At 38.4% G+C, this 18,469-nt stretch overlaps 1 protein-coding gene across 2 annotated transcripts in view; it reads right to left on the bottom strand.

Moving 5' to 3' along the window:
• Window positions 1-18,469, bottom strand: part of LARP4B (La ribonucleoprotein 4B) — a 111,948-nt gene that overhangs the window by 27,733 nt on the left and 65,746 nt on the right. For both annotated transcript variants that reach the window (XM_048837660.2, XM_048837661.2), the window contains exons 3-12: window positions 14,994-15,141; window positions 14,580-14,741; window positions 12,172-12,253; window positions 11,078-11,214; window positions 10,564-10,667; window positions 8,638-8,748; window positions 8,020-8,073; window positions 7,728-7,937; window positions 3,574-3,680; window positions 1,918-2,172 (exon numbers count right to left, since the gene is read on the bottom strand). In XM_048837660.2, the coding sequence (XP_048693617.1) occupies window positions 1,918-2,172; window positions 3,574-3,680; window positions 7,728-7,937; window positions 8,020-8,073; window positions 8,638-8,748; window positions 10,564-10,667; window positions 11,078-11,214; window positions 12,172-12,253; window positions 14,580-14,741; window positions 14,994-15,141 (1,370 nt within the window). The remainder of the gene's footprint in view (window positions 1-1,917; window positions 2,173-3,573; window positions 3,681-7,727; window positions 7,938-8,019; window positions 8,074-8,637; window positions 8,749-10,563; window positions 10,668-11,077; window positions 11,215-12,171; window positions 12,254-14,579; window positions 14,742-14,993; window positions 15,142-18,469) is intronic.

The following is an 18,469-nucleotide window of genomic DNA, read 5'->3' as shown; positions in this document are numbered from 1 at the left end:
TCATGTCCATTCCAAGACCCAGCAGCCCACCCCTCTGTTGGCACAAAGCAGGCAAGAAGGAACTGAAGAGGCAGCGGGTTGGCAGGGCCCTATATACAGCACCACGGAGGTGTCCGAGCCGACCCGATGGGTACTGCTAGGGGGAAAACCTTCCGGCTATTGTGCACAAGGTGCACACACCCCTAATTGGAATTGACATGAGCTAGCACTTGAAGACTACCACGTATTTTATCTTTAGCTTTTCATTATGCCTTTCCAAAAAGACAAAGGTAACAGCATTTGTGATGCTTCGTTAATATAACATCTATGTATTAAGAAAAAAATAGAAACTCACTAGGAAATATCCTAGAGTTTTATCCAGTGCCAAAAGCATCAGAATGTAAATTCTAACACCACTTAAGTCTTCCATCTACATGATTATATATGTTAACATACCGTTCACAACTTAAACCTGTTTTAGAAAAAGAAAACCATGTCCCGATATAGTTCTTTTGCATACAACACGAAAGGATTTAACACCGGGAGTTCTTACTTTTACATTTAAAGTACTCATTTTTATTTAGTGAAAAGGCAAGGTAAAATTTGACTTCTGACTTCAGCTTTCTGAAAAAACTGACATTTCATAATTAAGGCAACGATTTATTCATGGGTACTTTTACTAAAAGTCATGGACCGGTCACAGGCAATAAACAAAAATTCACAGCCCATGACTTTTACTAAAAATACCTGTGATTAAACCTGGTGTGTGCGCGTGCACACGCGCACACACACACAGAGGAGAGGAAGAGGTACCAGGGGCAGCCTGGGGCCAGCAGACTGCAACTGCTCCAGCCAGCCAGCCAGGGACCACGGCTGGAGCAGCAGCTGGTATGGTTGTCCCCGGGGGGGCCACCTGAGTGGTTGGCCCCAGAGCCAACTGCTTGGGTGGCCCCGGGGTCAGCCACACTGGTCCCTGCACAAGCCATGGAGATCACAGATTCCATGACTTCCGCAACCTCTGTGAGGGACACTGAGCCCTATTCATAATTCAAATGGTTATTGATAAGGAAGGGTGATAAAGTAATTCTGGGGAAAAAGGAAGCTAACATACAATCCTAAACGTGTGACAAAAAAATGGCAGTGTGGTTTTATGTTTGTATCTCAATGGCTTCCATATCAAATCTGCTCAATTTGCAAATTAAAAATTGCTTCTCTAACTCCCAGCCCTGCCAACTTCACCTGGGAACTGAAGTGTAAACTGGATTTCTTCCTTACAGCACAATAGATCCCACAACCCAAAATGTGCCCTTGGTTACTCTTATGCAACTCCATTTTCTTTGCATCACATAGGTATAAGTGAAACCACGATTTGGCCCTGCCACTGAAAATTAGTTAACTATATTATGTGTTAGCCAGGATACAATCCTGCTCACATACTCCTAGGTGAATTATCTACAGTATTAGACTGAGTGCAAAATGTTAACTGTTTCACTCAATCTAGCAGTTATGACTGAACACACAGTAAGCAGGACCAACTGAAAGTGCCATTTTTAAATAGTCACTTAAGAAAACCAATTCACTTAAACTGGGCCCTCATTTAACATATAACTCTTTATACAGTTTTAGACAACAGATGATTTTAGCACAAGTCAAAAATGAACATGAAAGTTCTCTCTAAAAAGAGGTTAGAACTTCAACATTTTACAGCCACAACAGGTTACCTCCCTTGTTTAACATTAATGTATTGTTTAATCAACTGAACATGTTCAGAGAAAACGTTTCAATCAGAGCCTTAATTATATTGAAAAGACATGGCCATAGTTAATGTTTTAATGTTACTCCTGTTTCTGAAAGTGTTTACTACTGTGTATACAAATAAATACTCAGAAGCAGACCACACCATAGGTATTTATACGAGCCACTGTTAAAAACACTCACCTTCCTCTTCCTAAGCCAGGGGAAGAGTCAATATTAGTCTGTTCCATTCGTCCAGTTCCTATATCCCTCTTTGTATAACTTGTAGTAGTATTTTGCATCCGTGTCCTGTTTTGCCCCAGTTGCCTTGTCTGTGGACTCCTGACACCATTAATCAAACGATCAGCAGAAAAGTTGAATATTGTAGGACTGTCTAGAAGCCCAGGTCCCCTTTCTACATTGGGTATGGTGTGCCGTAGATGTGATTTGCTAGGATTCCTACAAATCAGGAATACATTGTATTCGAAAATGGTTATGTGAACTGCTTGGCACTTTGTTGTATATTTATATAATCCTTATAAATTGATCATCCTCTTAAAAAGAGATGGATTATTATTTGGTTTCAGAGTAACAGCTGTGTTAGTCTGTATTCGCAAAAAGAAAAGGAGTACTTGTGGCACCTTAGAGACTAACCAATTTATTTGAGCATGAGCTTTCGTGAGCTACAGCTCACTTCATCAGATGCATACCGTGGAAACTGCAGCAGACTTTATATATACACAGAGAATATGAAACAATACCTCCTCCCACCCCACTGTCCTGCTGGTAACAGCTTATCTAAAGTGATCATCAGGTGGGCCATTTCCAGCACAAATCCAGGTTCTCACCCTCCACCCCCCCACACACAAATTCACTCTCCTGCTGGTGCTAGCCCATCCAAAGTGAAAACTCTTTACATAATCAAGTCGGGCTATTTCCTGCATAAATCCAGGTTTTCTCACATCCCCCCCACCCCCATACACACACAAACTCACTCTACTGCTGGTAATAGCTCATCTAAACTGACCACTCTCCAAGTTTAAATCCAAGTTAAACCAGAACATCGGGGGGGGGGGGAGGAAAAAACAAGAGGAAACAGGCTACCTTGCATAATGACTTAGCCACTCCCAGTCTCTATTTAAGCCTAGGCCTAGGTGGGAGGAGGTATTGTTTCATATTCTCTGTGTATATATAAAGTCTGCTGCAGTTTCCACGGTATGCATCTGATGAAGTGAGCTGTAGCTCACGAAAGCTCATGCTCAAATAAATTGGTTAGTCTCTAAGGTGCCACAAGTACTCCTTTTCTTATTATTATTTGGATACAAGTAAAGTATTTTTAGCAAAATTAAACCTTGGAACTTCTATTTTAACTTAATGCTTGACTAAAACTATTCTAAACTTAAATATATAATATGAATAAATCTGCTGATAATTATATTTCTAATAGTATAATTGTAGCCAAGGACTTCAGGAAAAAGACATTCCAAATACAGTATTCTCAGAGCTGAATACTGCAACCAGTCCAGAAAAACAAATTTTAGTAATCTGCATTACAGAAAGATACATTTTCAGTGGGAACTTTGAACAGAAAGTTACAAAGCCAAACTCTGATCATGCACATAGCAGACCAGTTCAGAGCTATAAGGGAGCAGTGCAATCAATCACTTTTAATATTGCGGTGTTTTTATGTTGATATCAGTATCATCTGGTCATATTTAATCTTACAGCAAGTTTAATTTAGCGTGCAACTTGCAAGCTAAAGGTTTTTTTTAGCTATGAAGAATAAAGTAACTTGCACAACTCCTGGAATAGAGATATTTTAAAAAATGATAATATACATTTTTATTTGGTTGAACTTGCCTGCTTCTGGGAGGATACTGTCTGAGTGAAGTCAATGGAGAAGCAGGGGGCTTGAAGGTTGGTGATGTAAACCCATTGATAAATCCAGCATTGGGAAATGGCGTTACCTAAAGAATAAAAACATTGTGTGGACATACATTTGTAGATTACATACTATATAACCAAACTGAATGTTTATCTTCAGAGTGGAAAATTGAATACTTATTTATACTAAAGGTCTTGAACCTCCATGGGTTTGTCAAAATAGCGACTATGGTATTCTTTAAAAGTAAGATAAATTTGGAGGTTAATTCCCTTCATTTCTGAGATCTAGTCCTCTTCGCTTGTTCTGAATGCCTGAAGTTATTTTTGAAACGATATCCCATGTCATTCTACGCAGAACAGTATTTCAGAAAGGTTTTTATTTTTTCATTTTTAGTTTAAGATTATGTGATAAGAACTTTTTAGGCCAGTGCATGCATGACAAACTCATTCAAGAGGAAGTTTATAAACAGCCATTACACATGCTCTAAAGATAACTGGAGATAAATTTTTTTTTTTTTACTATTAATATTGATCTAATTTTCTCCCTTATGTAGTCTAAGATATGTTTCCTATATTATACAGCATGAGAACATGCATGGAGCTTTAAAAACTAGTAAAACAGTGTCCCTGTCTCAAAGAGTTTATGACGTCAGCAGAGACAACATAGTGAGATGATGCCATTCAGCTGGGGTAGGAAGAGGACTACAACAGTAGGCTTACATGGCTATTTAAGTAACTAATTCATGCTTCACGAAGATTAGGAGTTTCCCCCTTACTGGTTTGGATTCAAAGATAACTCGAAGGTTAAAGTGTTAGCCTCATGGAATAAGTGCATTTTGAGAAAGATATTTAAGGCAAGGCTGGATGCATGGCAGACAGGGTCAGGAAGCAGGTTCCAGGAGTGAAGAGCTGCACAGAAGAATGAAATGTGTGGAAGGAGGACATGAAGCCATTCAGCTTTGGAAGAGTAATGGTAGTAGATAGTAGTGTAAAAGGTAGTAGAAAGCAAAAAACGGATATAATGCCCCAACATCCCAGTTTGGCATTTCTAGTACCTTGTTACTCCATCCCTCTGCACAATACATTATAGATTCGTGTTACACTTTAAGATAACTTCACTTTCCAATACTCATTTTCAAGTGTGCCAAAGAGGAGGATACAATCACATCTCATGTTTTAGCTGTCTGAAGGTAAAAATAGGTGTGATTGCTATGTTGACACACAAATCATTTTAAACAGCGTTGACGTCCAGACTTGAAAATTATGGACTGCGTAAAAAACAATCTCTGTTCAGAGTTCACAGTAACTATTGGAATGGCCAGTTATCTAGTTACTACAACTTGCACAAATCTTCACTGCATGTGAAAGAGACAGTAAAACAGGTAAGTTAAATTTATTCAGTATGCCAAGAAAACTGCTACTTAATCAGTTTACACTGACCTATTTAATAATACAAGCATTCAGCAATAGTTATAACATATAAATACCTCAGTCACGATCTCTTAAAGTACATTTAGTCAAGTACAGTATTACCAATGTATACAAAACATGTTGACTGTCAAGGCTAGCAACCTTTCACTTACAGTTTCTCCATATGCTAGATCTCTTCATCATCTTCCTAAGAGCTTGCTGACAAAGTCTTACCAAAATTGGTAAATGTCTGGTACAGGGACCTCTAATTTTTCATGTTGTTCGGCACCACTCTACATGTGTATTACTGTTTGTCTTGCTCCCAATAGGGAAAAGAGGACGTAACAGAATGCTTATTGAAAGGGAGCTACCAAAGTCAAAGTGAAGCTCTTAAATTTTAGACTTACTTTTTACTATTCCTATCCACCTTCTACTAATGTTCCCCCTATCATTGAGCATACTAAGCAATCATTTTAGTTAAAAAATTAAACCCAAGTTTACAGTTATTTCTTACAATGGCACAAGCACCAAGAAAATTGTCTTTCCTGCCTAACTAGTTCAAAGGAAAGTTTGCTGCTCAAAAAAACCAACAACCCACAACTGAATGTGTTAACAGTAAGACAACAGTCTCAGTTAATACTTGCATCAGCAAGATGAGCTGAGAATTAAACTTTCAAACATGTATGAAAAGAGTACTACATAAATGCTTAACAGTGTCAAGTCCATCTCAAAGAATTGGAGGTTACATTATGTCTACTGAAAACTATATATACAGGAAAACACCCACACTGTCTAGGAGTGCGAAGAGCATCACAAATCACTGACAATTGAAATTTAACAGTGCAGTTGTCACACCACAACTTACTGGCAGCATAAAACAACATGCCAGCAAACAGGCCACCATCAAGGGATTAAAAGTGACATTGTTCAATACTTTAGGCTTCAAATTTAGATAAAGATTTTACAAAGCCTATTAATACAAGTGAAGATTCAATGAAAAAGGCTTGCTCTGAAGTTACAGCATTTGTAACCCAAATGCTGCAACATTGCACTAATTGTGAAGAACCAAGAAAGTCAAAGTATTTTTTATTGTCCAAAGTGAGTGAAATGCACGTGGTAAATAAATGTAATTCAGGTTATTCAAATTATTCTTTAAGTGAAAGTCTTTTAAATGATCAGTACCCTTTCCTCAGAAGAGCCCTTAGTTTGAAAACATTTCATTATGATCATTTTCCATTCAGAAAATGTCTTTTCCTTCCAATTCTAATGGAACCCTCAACATGCTTTTATTGACTTTGACATAACCAGTGATACTGTTGGACAACAAGAATGTGACCATGTTTGAAAATGGCACAATTACTGCTGTTACTGAGTCTTCATTTGTCCATCTCAAAAATCAAACAAGTTTTTAGGTGTTACTTAAATCAGGACATGGGTGTCCAGAGATGAACGTGCACTCCATCAAGTCTCCTCCCCATTCTATAGCTCCCTTTAAACACTAACTGCAAAGGGTTCTGGCTGCTTTCCCTGTGTGTCAATGTGTTCACCACAACTTTCTAATTATCAAGTTAGTTCAAAGAGACTTTAATCATTTGCCAAGATTTCTAAATAGTCTCTTTCTAATTTTGAGCACTGCTACCCTAGTTTATTTTAACCCCAATTAAAGACAGATGTGGGGGTGGGAGGATGGTTCCACTTGTGACAACCCTGGCCCTCACCAATCAATGACACTCCACAGCCACTGAATGCACAAAAAGCTGCATGCATGAATACAACTAACCAAACAAGAAGCACAAGTGGAGAGTGGAGTTTTACTGGCCCAAGTAATTCTGATGTGGCACTAAGTCACACCTTCTTCTCCACGCATGTACAACATGCCTCAGGTGGCACATGACCAGGATTCATCACTGAATTTGGTCTGCTGGTTGGACCATTAGCTTCCCCAACTTGGGCTGGGTACTGACGGAGCGTGGCATGAATGCTGATGCAAGAGTAAGTGGTGAGGAGGAAAGGCTGTAGAATACAGAGAGTGTGGGGTCTGTCAAGTAACTCATGTGACTGCACTAGCAATGTAGACCTAAGGCTGCCGCTAGCTCTGAATATAGAAAATGTAAGATTTCTTTAAATCAGTACTTCCTTAGAGATTATCAATAATTCTTAAACCTAATAATAAAGATGTTAGTTGTAAAACTGTCAGGATATGTCGAATAGGGCAATCCTGCACATTAACCTTGCAAGAGAAAAATCTTAAAATTTTAAACTAATATGCTAGATTATACTCTCTCAACTAGTCCTGTTTGGTGCTTTCCGTACATAAAACATTGAATTGGATTTATAAATACACTCATACACATATGCTATGAAGATTACCTTTTTAAAAGTATTTAATACTATTACTCAGAGGGGGATGCTTAAGTGTTTAACCTTTAGAACAAAAACCTTATGATCTGAATTTAAAGCATGAGGAAAGTAACTTCTGAAGCCTCCCTTTCTTTAAAAAAAGAAAAAAAAAGAAACCAGATTCCTCTTTCAAAGAGGGTCTCATACTCCAAAATATGGACTGCCAATGTCCACTTTCAAGAAAAGCCCACACCACATACAATCAGAAGAGTGGAACTTAGATTTTGACCTCCCACACGCAGTCCTTCAAACTGAACGCTAAACACTCTTCTTGAAACAGTTAAACATGCAGCAGCTGTTTCATACTCCTGAACACTTACCAATGTTGGATCAAGATAGCTGTGCGTAGTAGACCAGGTCTGTGGGGCAATTAAGCTGTACAGAGGAAACTGCTGTTGGGGACTGTATACTGGAGGTAAATAAAAGGATGCTGTATAACGCTGTTGTGTGTAGAGGTTCATGTCCAGAGGTCTATATCCATTCTTTGGCAAAAATGTATTTATAGCTATTGCCTTTGCTTTTATCCTTGCCTGCAAGAGAGATTTAGATTACTTAAGTACACCAACCTATTATGTTAATAGTAAATAAAATAGTATAAACAGCTTTATTTACCTTAATTGGTTTTCCTTGGAAAGTTTTCACTTCTTCTCTAAGGTATCTGTAAGCCTTATAAAATGGACATTTTTTAAAAAAGTTGTCAAATATCCATTATGAATATTAATTTAACACAACAACTAGTGTTAAAGGAGTTTTGGTAGACCAAGAACTATTGCCACATTTGAAGTATCACCAGTACTAAATGGAGGTAAGTAATTGTATAAACAGTCAATCCAAGTTAGAACATTTCTTTAGTCACTGAAGTTAAATTTGATATAGAATTACACAGCTTTTTAAAAAGACCTTTAGAAAGTCTAAATCAGTACTTTATTTCTTAAGATAAGGTGATGCTTCAAGATATGCTACAGAATATCGCCATTTGTAGTAAATAAGGTTCAAGTATTTCACAGGAAACAAGAACATATGCACACAGGATAAAGTTCTTACGGGTTATGTTTTGCTAAATCAGGCTTCTGATATGACTAACTGGAGGTTTAACAGTATTTCTTGGACTAGAAATAGTCACAGAAAGTTTATTTACGAGTGGATTTTTGCCCACCCTGATCGGCTGGTGCCTTGGAGCATTTGAAAGGCTGCATAACTATTGGGCAATACGAAAAAAAAAGTTGTTACCTGCTGGGCATCAGCTTCGGACTCAAAGGTAATGAACCAATTGTCATTATAGGCAAACTCACAGTTGATAAATTTAGGCAAATTATCACCCCTGAAGAGTGCTTCAACCTCCTAAGGAAAGGGTGGGGAAGAATTGATGGGGGAAAAAAAAAGAAAGGTTATTGTGAAGTGTAGAACTCTGAACGTGAACGACGGGTAAGAGTCCAGAATAAAAATGCTTTTCAACTGAGAGAGATTAGAATACCCGCAGTAATGCTGAATCTTAAAATTTACTTTTCATATACAGGGATATGAAATGTTGCATTATGAAGGCCATACTGGGATTGTTCTTCTCAGTACTGTTTAAAAACAGGAGCACAAAGCTATTTAGAGGGCTTTCATTTAAGAATAAATGCAGGATTTCAGTTGCCTCAAAATAGCGGACTTTGGCAGCACAGAAGCAAAAATACTTTTCAATGTTAATTTACAATAGTTCTGCCTATAGTACAGAATATTCCATTCTGTTTTATTCATAGAACCAAAAGCCAAGTAATATCCAGAACCATCATTGACTCTGAAGACTTGACAGCAGCTTTGAACATTCTGGTCAGACTTTCTACAATTTTCCGTTACATTAGAAAATGTACACAATTTACATCTACTGTAGTTTCTACAGTGTTTAGCTACACCATCCACTTCTCTTCTGACAGGTCTTGGCCATTTTTAAAGCCAGTGATTCACACAACTATTTTGCAAGTGTTCAAGGCAGATCAGCTACACAGTTCCAGCACCAATACATCTTGTCATAATCAGCAAATGGGTGACAGGGGGAAAACATCCATGTAACAACTTCGTACACACATGAAATGCCTCTCTTCGCGAACTTCCTTGAAAGTTAAAATAGCTGGACTGTTGAAAGGAAGACTTGCCATATCTTCAATTTTAATTTTCCCTTTTTTGTTCTTTAAGAATGTTATGCTTCTGTTTATTTTGAAGTCCACTGTTACTTCGTATTACTTTTTCCGCCAGTAATAGAATACATTTAATTCCTTTCAATATGAATTTTTCTTGTACGTTTTCATTCATATGCTTTCCCATCCTGTGTTAAGTGTCTCTGCCTCCTTCTTGCTCCCCAAAATGAAGTAGTTACAGATCCCTCTGCTGCTCCATCTTCTTTCTACTATCAAGTCCAATCTGCTTCAAAGATACGCACTGAATGACTTCACATTCCATCCCCGATTTTTTCTTCACATTCCATAGTTAGTGGTCCACTGGACTACTAACACTCCTTCCAACAAAACTAGTGTATATCAAGCTGATTGTCTCAGCGCTACAGGAAAGCTTCTGAAGCTTGCAGTCACTCACCGGGACAGGCTTCCAGCTTCAGCAGTGACTTTTTGCATTAGAAGTTTTTCCTTTTCACAATTTCATCCATTTACTAGTTATGCCCCAGAGCAAAGAGGCTGGAACATATTGTGAAGAAGGCCAGCAGGGAGTATTTTAAGGGAGGGAGATTCTAAGCTGAGGAAGCCATAGAGAAGTACTCTGTTAACCTATTGTGGAGGCATGGTCACCTGCCTAAATCCCTGAATAGGTCTGTAGTGCAAAAGACCTACAACCATGGTTCTATAGAGGAAGACCAGCAGTTAAACCTATTTATAAGAATTTCTGTATGGTCTCAATAGCAGTTTAAGTGCTTCAGACCTTTACAGAAGTTCATGTGAAACACACGTCTTACTGTAATATTCTTGAAATCATGCATTTCTACAGAGAAACACCACAGATCATTCTAATGGACTTTATAAACCAAAGTCTAGCAATTTCATTAGAAATGTTAAAAAGTAGGTTACATCCCCTCTGTATAGTCTTATTGTCAACAGGAGAATGCTAATTCCCGAGTCAAGAGGGTGAACCATTATTTGTTTCATGGAACTACAAAATCCTTACTTCAATGGGTGTAGATTCAGGTACTTCACGTAAAATCACAATGCAACGATTCTGATTTGGCCTGACTTTCTCTCCCTTCTCATCCACTTGGACTAAAGGCAATGCTAAGAGGAAAGGGGAAAAAAAATCTGGTTTTAGAAAACAGAAAGTGAAGCAGTTTTACACCCTAAAAGACTTAAGGTCACTTAAGGTCTGCCTGCATGGTTTACATAAACCTGGTTTTAAACAATTTTGATCCTGTTCGTGTAAAGGGTCATAGTATAAAATGTGATTACTTTCCAGCCATCTTAAACATGCTCATTGTCACTGTATAGACAGATTTTTAATCTAATTAAAACTATGAAATTCTGTCTAAGGCAGTGAAATATGAATGTGCTTGCACTAGATGAAAGGCTGAACATTCGCTAATGTTCGATAGTTTTAAGTGGCCTTATTTAAGTTGCAAATATTTAGTATGTTCTAAAGCATTTAGTATGTACAACAAAAATGCTGTCAAAATACACGATTTACTTACATCTCAGCACTTCCACAATCAAATCCATATCAGTACTGAGTTTCTTGACATGATCAAGGTTTGCTACTGTCATTATTGGCACATACTGATCACTGTCCATCTGTGATATAAGGTACATGTCACTGGCAAGATTCTCTCTGTTGGAAGGAAAAATAAGTGGTTAATCCTGGTTTCCCATTAAATTCATCATGTGCAAAAAAGGATTATTTGCAAAGAAAAAATTCCCACAGTGGAATGTTGTATCCATCTCCATAAAGTAGCAAGTACCAGATTCTTACAGCACCCTTTGTCTTGAGAAAATATTTTCACTCATTTTCCATCAGAACCACTCAACACCATTATTTTGCTGTTCTACTTCAAACTAATTGTTAGAATGACCACCACCCATTAGCCATTTCACTGCCACAAATTGTGCTCGCATACTTGGAAGAGGCAAGTGATCCATCTTCCTGAATATGCTAGGTCCTGAAAATTCCACTGTTTCAATGGACTGTCAATTGTAAGTGGATGTTAACTTTAAGTGGTAACACAGGAGTTCAAAGGTTAACACCTTGTATTAGTTTTATAACCATGTAGGATAAAAGGAATTATTTACTTCATGTCAAATACAGATGCATAGGCAGAATGCACAAGCATATCAAAGCCCTCCGGTATAGAAACAACCTTATGAATTGTATTTGATTTATTTCATAGTAGTCTCACTATCCTCTTAATCTAAATTCACAAAAAAGGTAGTGAAGTAGTACAGAGATGTGATGAATAAAACTGGGTTATGAATTTCAGAACAGTAGATTCATTAATTTTAAGGCCAGAAGTGACCACTGTTGACCTCCTGCATAAAACACAAGCCACAGCACCTGATCCAGTAATTTCTCCATTGAATCCATTATTTCTGTTTAAGCTACAGAATATCTCAGTAGCACTACATGCTGGAATTTTTCTATGGATCATTTCCTCTCATATTGCTATTCCTTTCCATTAAGTTTTTACTTTTGGAAGATACAGATCCCATCACATCTTAGGGATAGAAGGTAATATCTAACAGGATCCTAACTATCCTATGATGTCCCATATTTATGTATTATTATACATACCTAGATAAGCAGAACTCCAGGGTTTTTTTAAGCACTTCTCGTAGGTCTTCCTGACCTTCTGGCTGCAATTGGTCATTTCCTCCTAAGTATGGAAGATGTACGGTTGTATGATTAAATTGAATAGAAACAGTGAAATCTAAAAGTGAATTTTGCCAGAAAGTTCGAAAAAGTAACTTCTTCAAAAGTCATACCCAGAGTCAGCTGTAGCCTAAACTTTCAACATTAATAAGACTTGAACGCTAGATACTAAAAAAATGACTACCAATCAGAAAAGTAAGGAATAAATAATCCCTACATCAGGAATATAAAAGATTAATAAAGCAACATATCTGGATGTCTGTGCCCACAAGCAGCTGGAAGAGCTTTACAAGACTGAAAAGACACTTAAGTAAATTCAAGGTTGAGTAACCCCTTGCAAATATCAAGGAAGCAGTGCAGTGAACTATCAGCAGTTCTCAAACTGTGGGTCGGGACCCCAAAGCGCGTTGCAACATTGTTTCAATGTGATCACCAGGGAGGCCGTTAGACTTGCTGGGGCCCAGGCCTGAAGCTAAAGCCTGAGCCCTGCCACCCCTGAGACTTCAGCCCTGGGCAGGGGGCCTATAACCTGAACCCAGCCGCCCAGAGCTGAAGCCCAAGCCCCATGGTGAAGCCGAAGTCTGAGGCTTTCAGCCCTGGGCAGAGGGGCTCAAGTTACAGGCCTCCTGCCCAGGGATGACACTCTTGGGCTTCGGCTTTGCCCCTCCCTCCCCCAAGGGGTGGCAGGTCTCGGGCCGGCTCAGGTACCCTCTCCTGAGATTGTGTAGTAATATTTGTTGTTGGAAGGGGGCTGAGGTCCAATGAAGTTTGAGAACTGATCCACTTTCACCAATGCCCTCACCACCGTGTTCCAAATTCACAAACACTACAACTCTGAAGAAAAGATGTGTTGCTGTAACTCAAACCAGTTTTACGGTACCATTTTTGTAAATGTAATTGATGTACAAATGGTTACAGACACATTTTCCCCCCATTGTAAAATGTTACGTTTGTGTCTCCTAGAGCAGGGATGTCAAACTCTGTCAAGAAGGTCAAATTTCATTTCTAATTATTGCCCTTGGGCTAGTGTACAAGTTTAGGACTACATACTAAAAGTCACTCTAGAGTGAAGACTCCCAATGAGGTCAATGGGAGGTATGTACAAAGACCAAACATAGTAACTGAACATTAGTTTATATCATTTACTGCCTGTTTAACGATCTTTTCCATTCAGCGGAAAAAATATGCTTATCTCTAGAACCCACCACCACTATTACGGTCTTTTGTTTTCCTTCCTTCTTAATTCACCTTTACGCATTTATCTTCAGTTTCCTTCTCCCCCATCCCTGAAGCTGTTAGTTATGCCACTAAACAGTCAGAACTGGAATCTATTCCTGATACTATGCTACATAATCATTAGAATATATACTGAAAAAAAGAGCTAGTTAAGAGTAAGTATAGCAAGACCCTTCTGCAGTAGTCTGAAAACTTTACTGAAACACACCACGACAAAGTTTGGTCATTTACAGCTTCATTAAGATGCTTATAACAAGGGGGACTCAGAAGAATGTTTGTGAAACAGTTTCATAAGACAAACAAAAGAGGATAAGCGAAAAATTCATATTTAAACAAATGGTTAATTTTTAAAAAAAAGTCTTTATAGCAACTAACATTGCCTTTTGCTTCACACAAGTATTAGACACTTATTAGCACACCTCCTTACACTTATTGTAGAGATTTAATACCCACAAAATGCAGTATCGTACAAGAACCGATTAGGTTTATATTAGCATGCTAATTTTTAAGGGAAAACTGTACTGTACTTTGACAGAATTCAGATTTTGAACACATTCTGTAAGATGTTTAGGCTGACGAGCAAGAGTGATTATTTCCTGTGATGTTTGTATCTAGTACAGTAGAATCTCAGATTTATGAACACCAGAGTTATGAACTGACCAGTCAACCACACACACACACACACACACACACACCCCCCTCATTTGGAACCGGAAGTATGCAATCAGGCAGCAGTGGAGACAAAAAAGCAACTACAGTACAGTACTGTGTTAAATGTGAACTACTAAACAAATAACAGGAAAGTTAAAAAAAGGTGACAAGGCAATTGTTTCTGTGCTTGTTTCATTTAAATTAAGATGGTTAAAAGCAGCATTCTTCTTCTGCATAGTAAAGTTTCAAAGTTGTATTAAGTCAATGTTTAGATGTGAACTTTTGTAACTCTGAACAAAACGTTATGGTAGTTCTTTCAAATGTCCATTCCCGAGGTTTTTGTAACTCGGAGGTTCTGCTGTACACATGTTCATTATTCAGCTACAAGCCAAACAGTTTACAATTAATTTCTATCGAAGCATAAAGAAAGTTTCTTTTCTTACCTGTCTGGGTGGTTTCATGTATCGATTCATACTCTGAATTATCTAGAGCCAAAGGGTTCATATCTCTTTGGTCTGACACTGGAACGGTTAGCGATGGCTCCTGCAGTTCTGTTAACACTGCATTTTGCTGCTTTTTGTCACCATCACCATTGGCATCCAGTCCTGCAGCAAGGATTACAAGAAAATGTCTGAAGTGGATTTTTCATTAAGGTCTAAACTTTCATTTGCAATAACTGAATTATATAAATAAACCTCAGTAAAGAATTGTATTCTAGAAGAAATCTGAGAATACCCTTGTTTTCTTAATCATTTTCGTGTTTACGTCTTACACTAGAAAATTTGTGACATTACTCGGAAGTTCTGGACTGAGTTTACTTCAACCAGAATGGAAGCTTTTTAAACTATTATTCATACCTTCTTTGCAGGAATCTGGAGGATGGTCAGGTATTTCTTCCCAGGTTTTGTTCACGCTACCATCAGTGGCACCACTAGCTTCCAAATGTAACATATGATTCCCCCATACCTTTGCATTAGGATTTAACTCAGAAACCTTGGTTGACTCCTAGAAAAGAAATTTTGGATTATGTACTTCGTAGATGAGTCACATTTATATATGTGACATAAAAGAAACCTGACATATAATGCTAGAGGGCATCCCAAGTTCCTTCACCACACGACTGATTGAGGGGAAAAAAGGAGGAACAGTAACAGAACTACTGGTGCAAGGATGATACCATTGTGTAGAACTTAACATTTCTGCAGGCTACAAGGACTAATGTTTGTAGCTTTCACGGATCTGTCACTCATAAGTTTGTTAATACATCTTTTACGTTGCTTACTAACAAATGTTTATGTTACATCTCTACTTCAAGCGGAGATTTGTTCCCTGCCTGTTCCTGTGAAAGAGAACAGAGAAAAAAAATAGCACCATATGAAGTACGTATGACAAAACTTGGCTAATACCATTTGGCAAGAAGGCGGCCAAAAGATTGGTAGCAAAAAAAAAAAAAAAAGACAATTCAGCATGTTCCTTTAGCACCACCTATACATGCAAACTGAATTGTTGCTGCTGACACTACATGCCCCCCCCTTAACCAGCACTGGAAACAATTTGTAGTATAAATAGGATAGGAGAACACTGTTTCCAGCACCATTATAGAAATCACTAAAATGGCAATGGTGCTGAAGACCATTGTGTTCCATTTACACTACCAATTCATCCATTTTTACAACCAGGAGATCAATAATAGTTTAAAAGGGTGATGAGTGTGTGGCAGGTAATACACTTTTAAATGCTGCTGAATTCAGACATGCGGTGTTATTTATTTCCTAGCTTTTCCAGGAAGCCTTCCCCAGTGATTATGACCAATGCCATCAACTTCCATTTTTAAAAAGGAAATTCCCAGCCCTTATGACTGCAAAGGGCCTTAAAAATGTGCATCAGGTGCTGGTGGTGAAATTGCTGGGCAAGGTTAGAGCAGCTGCTACTGATACACTGGGCCTGTCGGTGGAACTCCACTTGCTTTGCCAGTGAACCAAGGCAGAGCTGGAGAAGCAGCTGCAAGTCAAGTTTGTTCTTTTCTCTCCCCCGGTTGGCCAAGACCTAACCCAGTGCATTCCTGTTTAGCTGCTGTGCAGCTCTTCCTTCTCCCTCACTTCTACAATGCCCTCCTCAAAAGGTGTGCAGAAGATACCCAAGCTCCTAATCCCTTTCCAGAAAGGAACTAAAGATTTCAGGAGCTCCACAAGCCTCCTCCCTAAATAAAGGAGGGGGCAAAGCAGAACCCCCATGCCCCAGGAACAGCAAAAGTGGAGCAGCAAGGAAAGGGAGAAGCATTTGCCATCACGAAGGCCTTGAGGCCTACCCAGGCTGGGTGTGATGTTGCTGCCATTGCCACCAAGGAACTCATTATAATGCAACAGATTTGATAGGAGACAAAAGTGATGAATTTTAGTGTTGGGGTGGGAAGAGAAAAGTGATTAAATGAGGGGCGTAGAGAACTGATGAGCTGAAGTGAGTGACAGAACGGTGGGAATGATCTGTGCTACAAGAGACTGAGGTGGGAATGGTGGGGTAAATTAGCAAGATGTATGTGTGTATGCATGCATGTATGCATGGATGCATCCCCATCACTATTGTACCTCTGTCAAATTCTCCATGTATTTATTTGCAACACCTCTGGAAGGGAAATGCTAGTACCACATTTTGCAGATGGGAAACGGAGACAGAGACTAAAGCACAGAATTTGTATTTAGGTGTTGCTCCACTCAGCACTGCAATGCCTAACTACCTTTTCAAGTGACCTCCCCAAGTTCATATAGCAAGTCTGTGGCAGAGCAAGAAACTGAACTCTAATTTCCCATGTCCTAGCCTAGTGCCCTAACCACTGTACCATCCTTCCTCACGAGGAGGAGTACTTGGTGTCAAGTGTGCAGGCACAAGGTTTACTTGGTTCTAAAAATGTAATTAATCTTGACATGACATGAGGCATTCCCACTGAAATAAATGAACACCCTGCAGGGCTGATCTGAACTACTCTGAAAAAGTTTGATTTAAGATTTAAAACTCCCTTTAAGTGATGCAGGCTCTCAGCAGTTTTTAATATACGTGATGTAGAATACATTAGAATAGAAAATGTCATTTTATTTTGTGATTATAAATATAGCTCTTAGATACCACAGTGAAGGGGACTACTGACAATCTTCAGATAGCTTTCCTCACTTGTGATGAACAGTTGTAGCACGATCTCATTTACACAGCAATTTTCAATTCTGGAAATTCACATACTTTGGCAAGGATTAAACTTCTAAACAGCATTGATTTAGATTTGACAGTGGTCAGTAACATTTTTGGACTATATCAGCATGACATAACTTCATTTTATTGAGCCAAAACTGATCAATACACTTTTTGAAAGAGTATATGAAACTTGCGCTGTTTAATCAAATCATAAGTTGGACTTAAGATTTACTCCAACTCCCAATTTCAAGAGCCACATTTTAAAGTTTAATATACTGTAAATGATCAAATCATGCTTATAAAAATACTTACAAATTCTGCATCTTGCCATCCCCAAATACCACCATTTTTTGCTACTAGCAACTGATAAGGATCTCTTTCTACAGCAAATGAAGAAACTGTCAAATCTTGAGGTTGGTTCTGGAAATTCTCAGTTACGTGTTGTCGGTCATTCTCCATAACTGTGTTAGAAGTATCAGTATTCCATGAATAGTCCATCAGATATTCATTACCACCACTAAAGATGGTGTCAGAAAATATCTGACTTGTAAAATCAGCATTATCAGCCTGCAGAGTTAAGAACTGTGAACCCATTTCATCTTGGGAATTTTGTGTATCCAGCTTACAGGTATTTTCTGATTCATTCAAAGTATCTCCCATCAGATCTAGAACACACTTCTCATTGCCTTGCCAAAGTTCTCTAGCACCAACTGGGACATCAGGTAATGCATATGAAGGAGTAGCAGCATATCTATCTACCTGCCCTGGGTCAGTATAAACCCCACAAAAAGATTTATCAGATGTGTTCAGATCACAAGTTTCAGTATGTTCATGATTTGCGGTGGAAAGTTTTCTCAAACTTTTCATCTTAGCATCTAGAATGTAACTGCTGTTTTCAGATTCAGTGTTCTTTGTTCCCAACCACTTTATATTCTCACTTGTTTGTGCTTCTGCATAGTCAGCTGATGTATTAGAAACATCAACATTTTCTTCCTTTGACAGATTGTGACACAGGTTTTCTTCACCCCTTTGAAATTCTGTTTTCTGTAGATCTGAAACACATTTTTCATAAGTTTCTGGAAGTTTTTCAGCCAAAGGTTCAGTAGACCTTTTAACATAAACTGGGTCTAATTCTGTATAGTCACAGTTA

The sequence above is a fragment of the Caretta caretta genome, chromosome 2, assembly GCF_965140235.1.
Source record: "Caretta caretta isolate rCarCar2 chromosome 2, rCarCar1.hap1, whole genome shotgun sequence".
NCBI lineage: Eukaryota > Metazoa > Chordata > Testudines > Cheloniidae > Caretta > Caretta caretta.
Note: the sequence above shows the minus strand (reverse complement) of the source record. Positions and strands in the feature narration are given on the sequence as shown.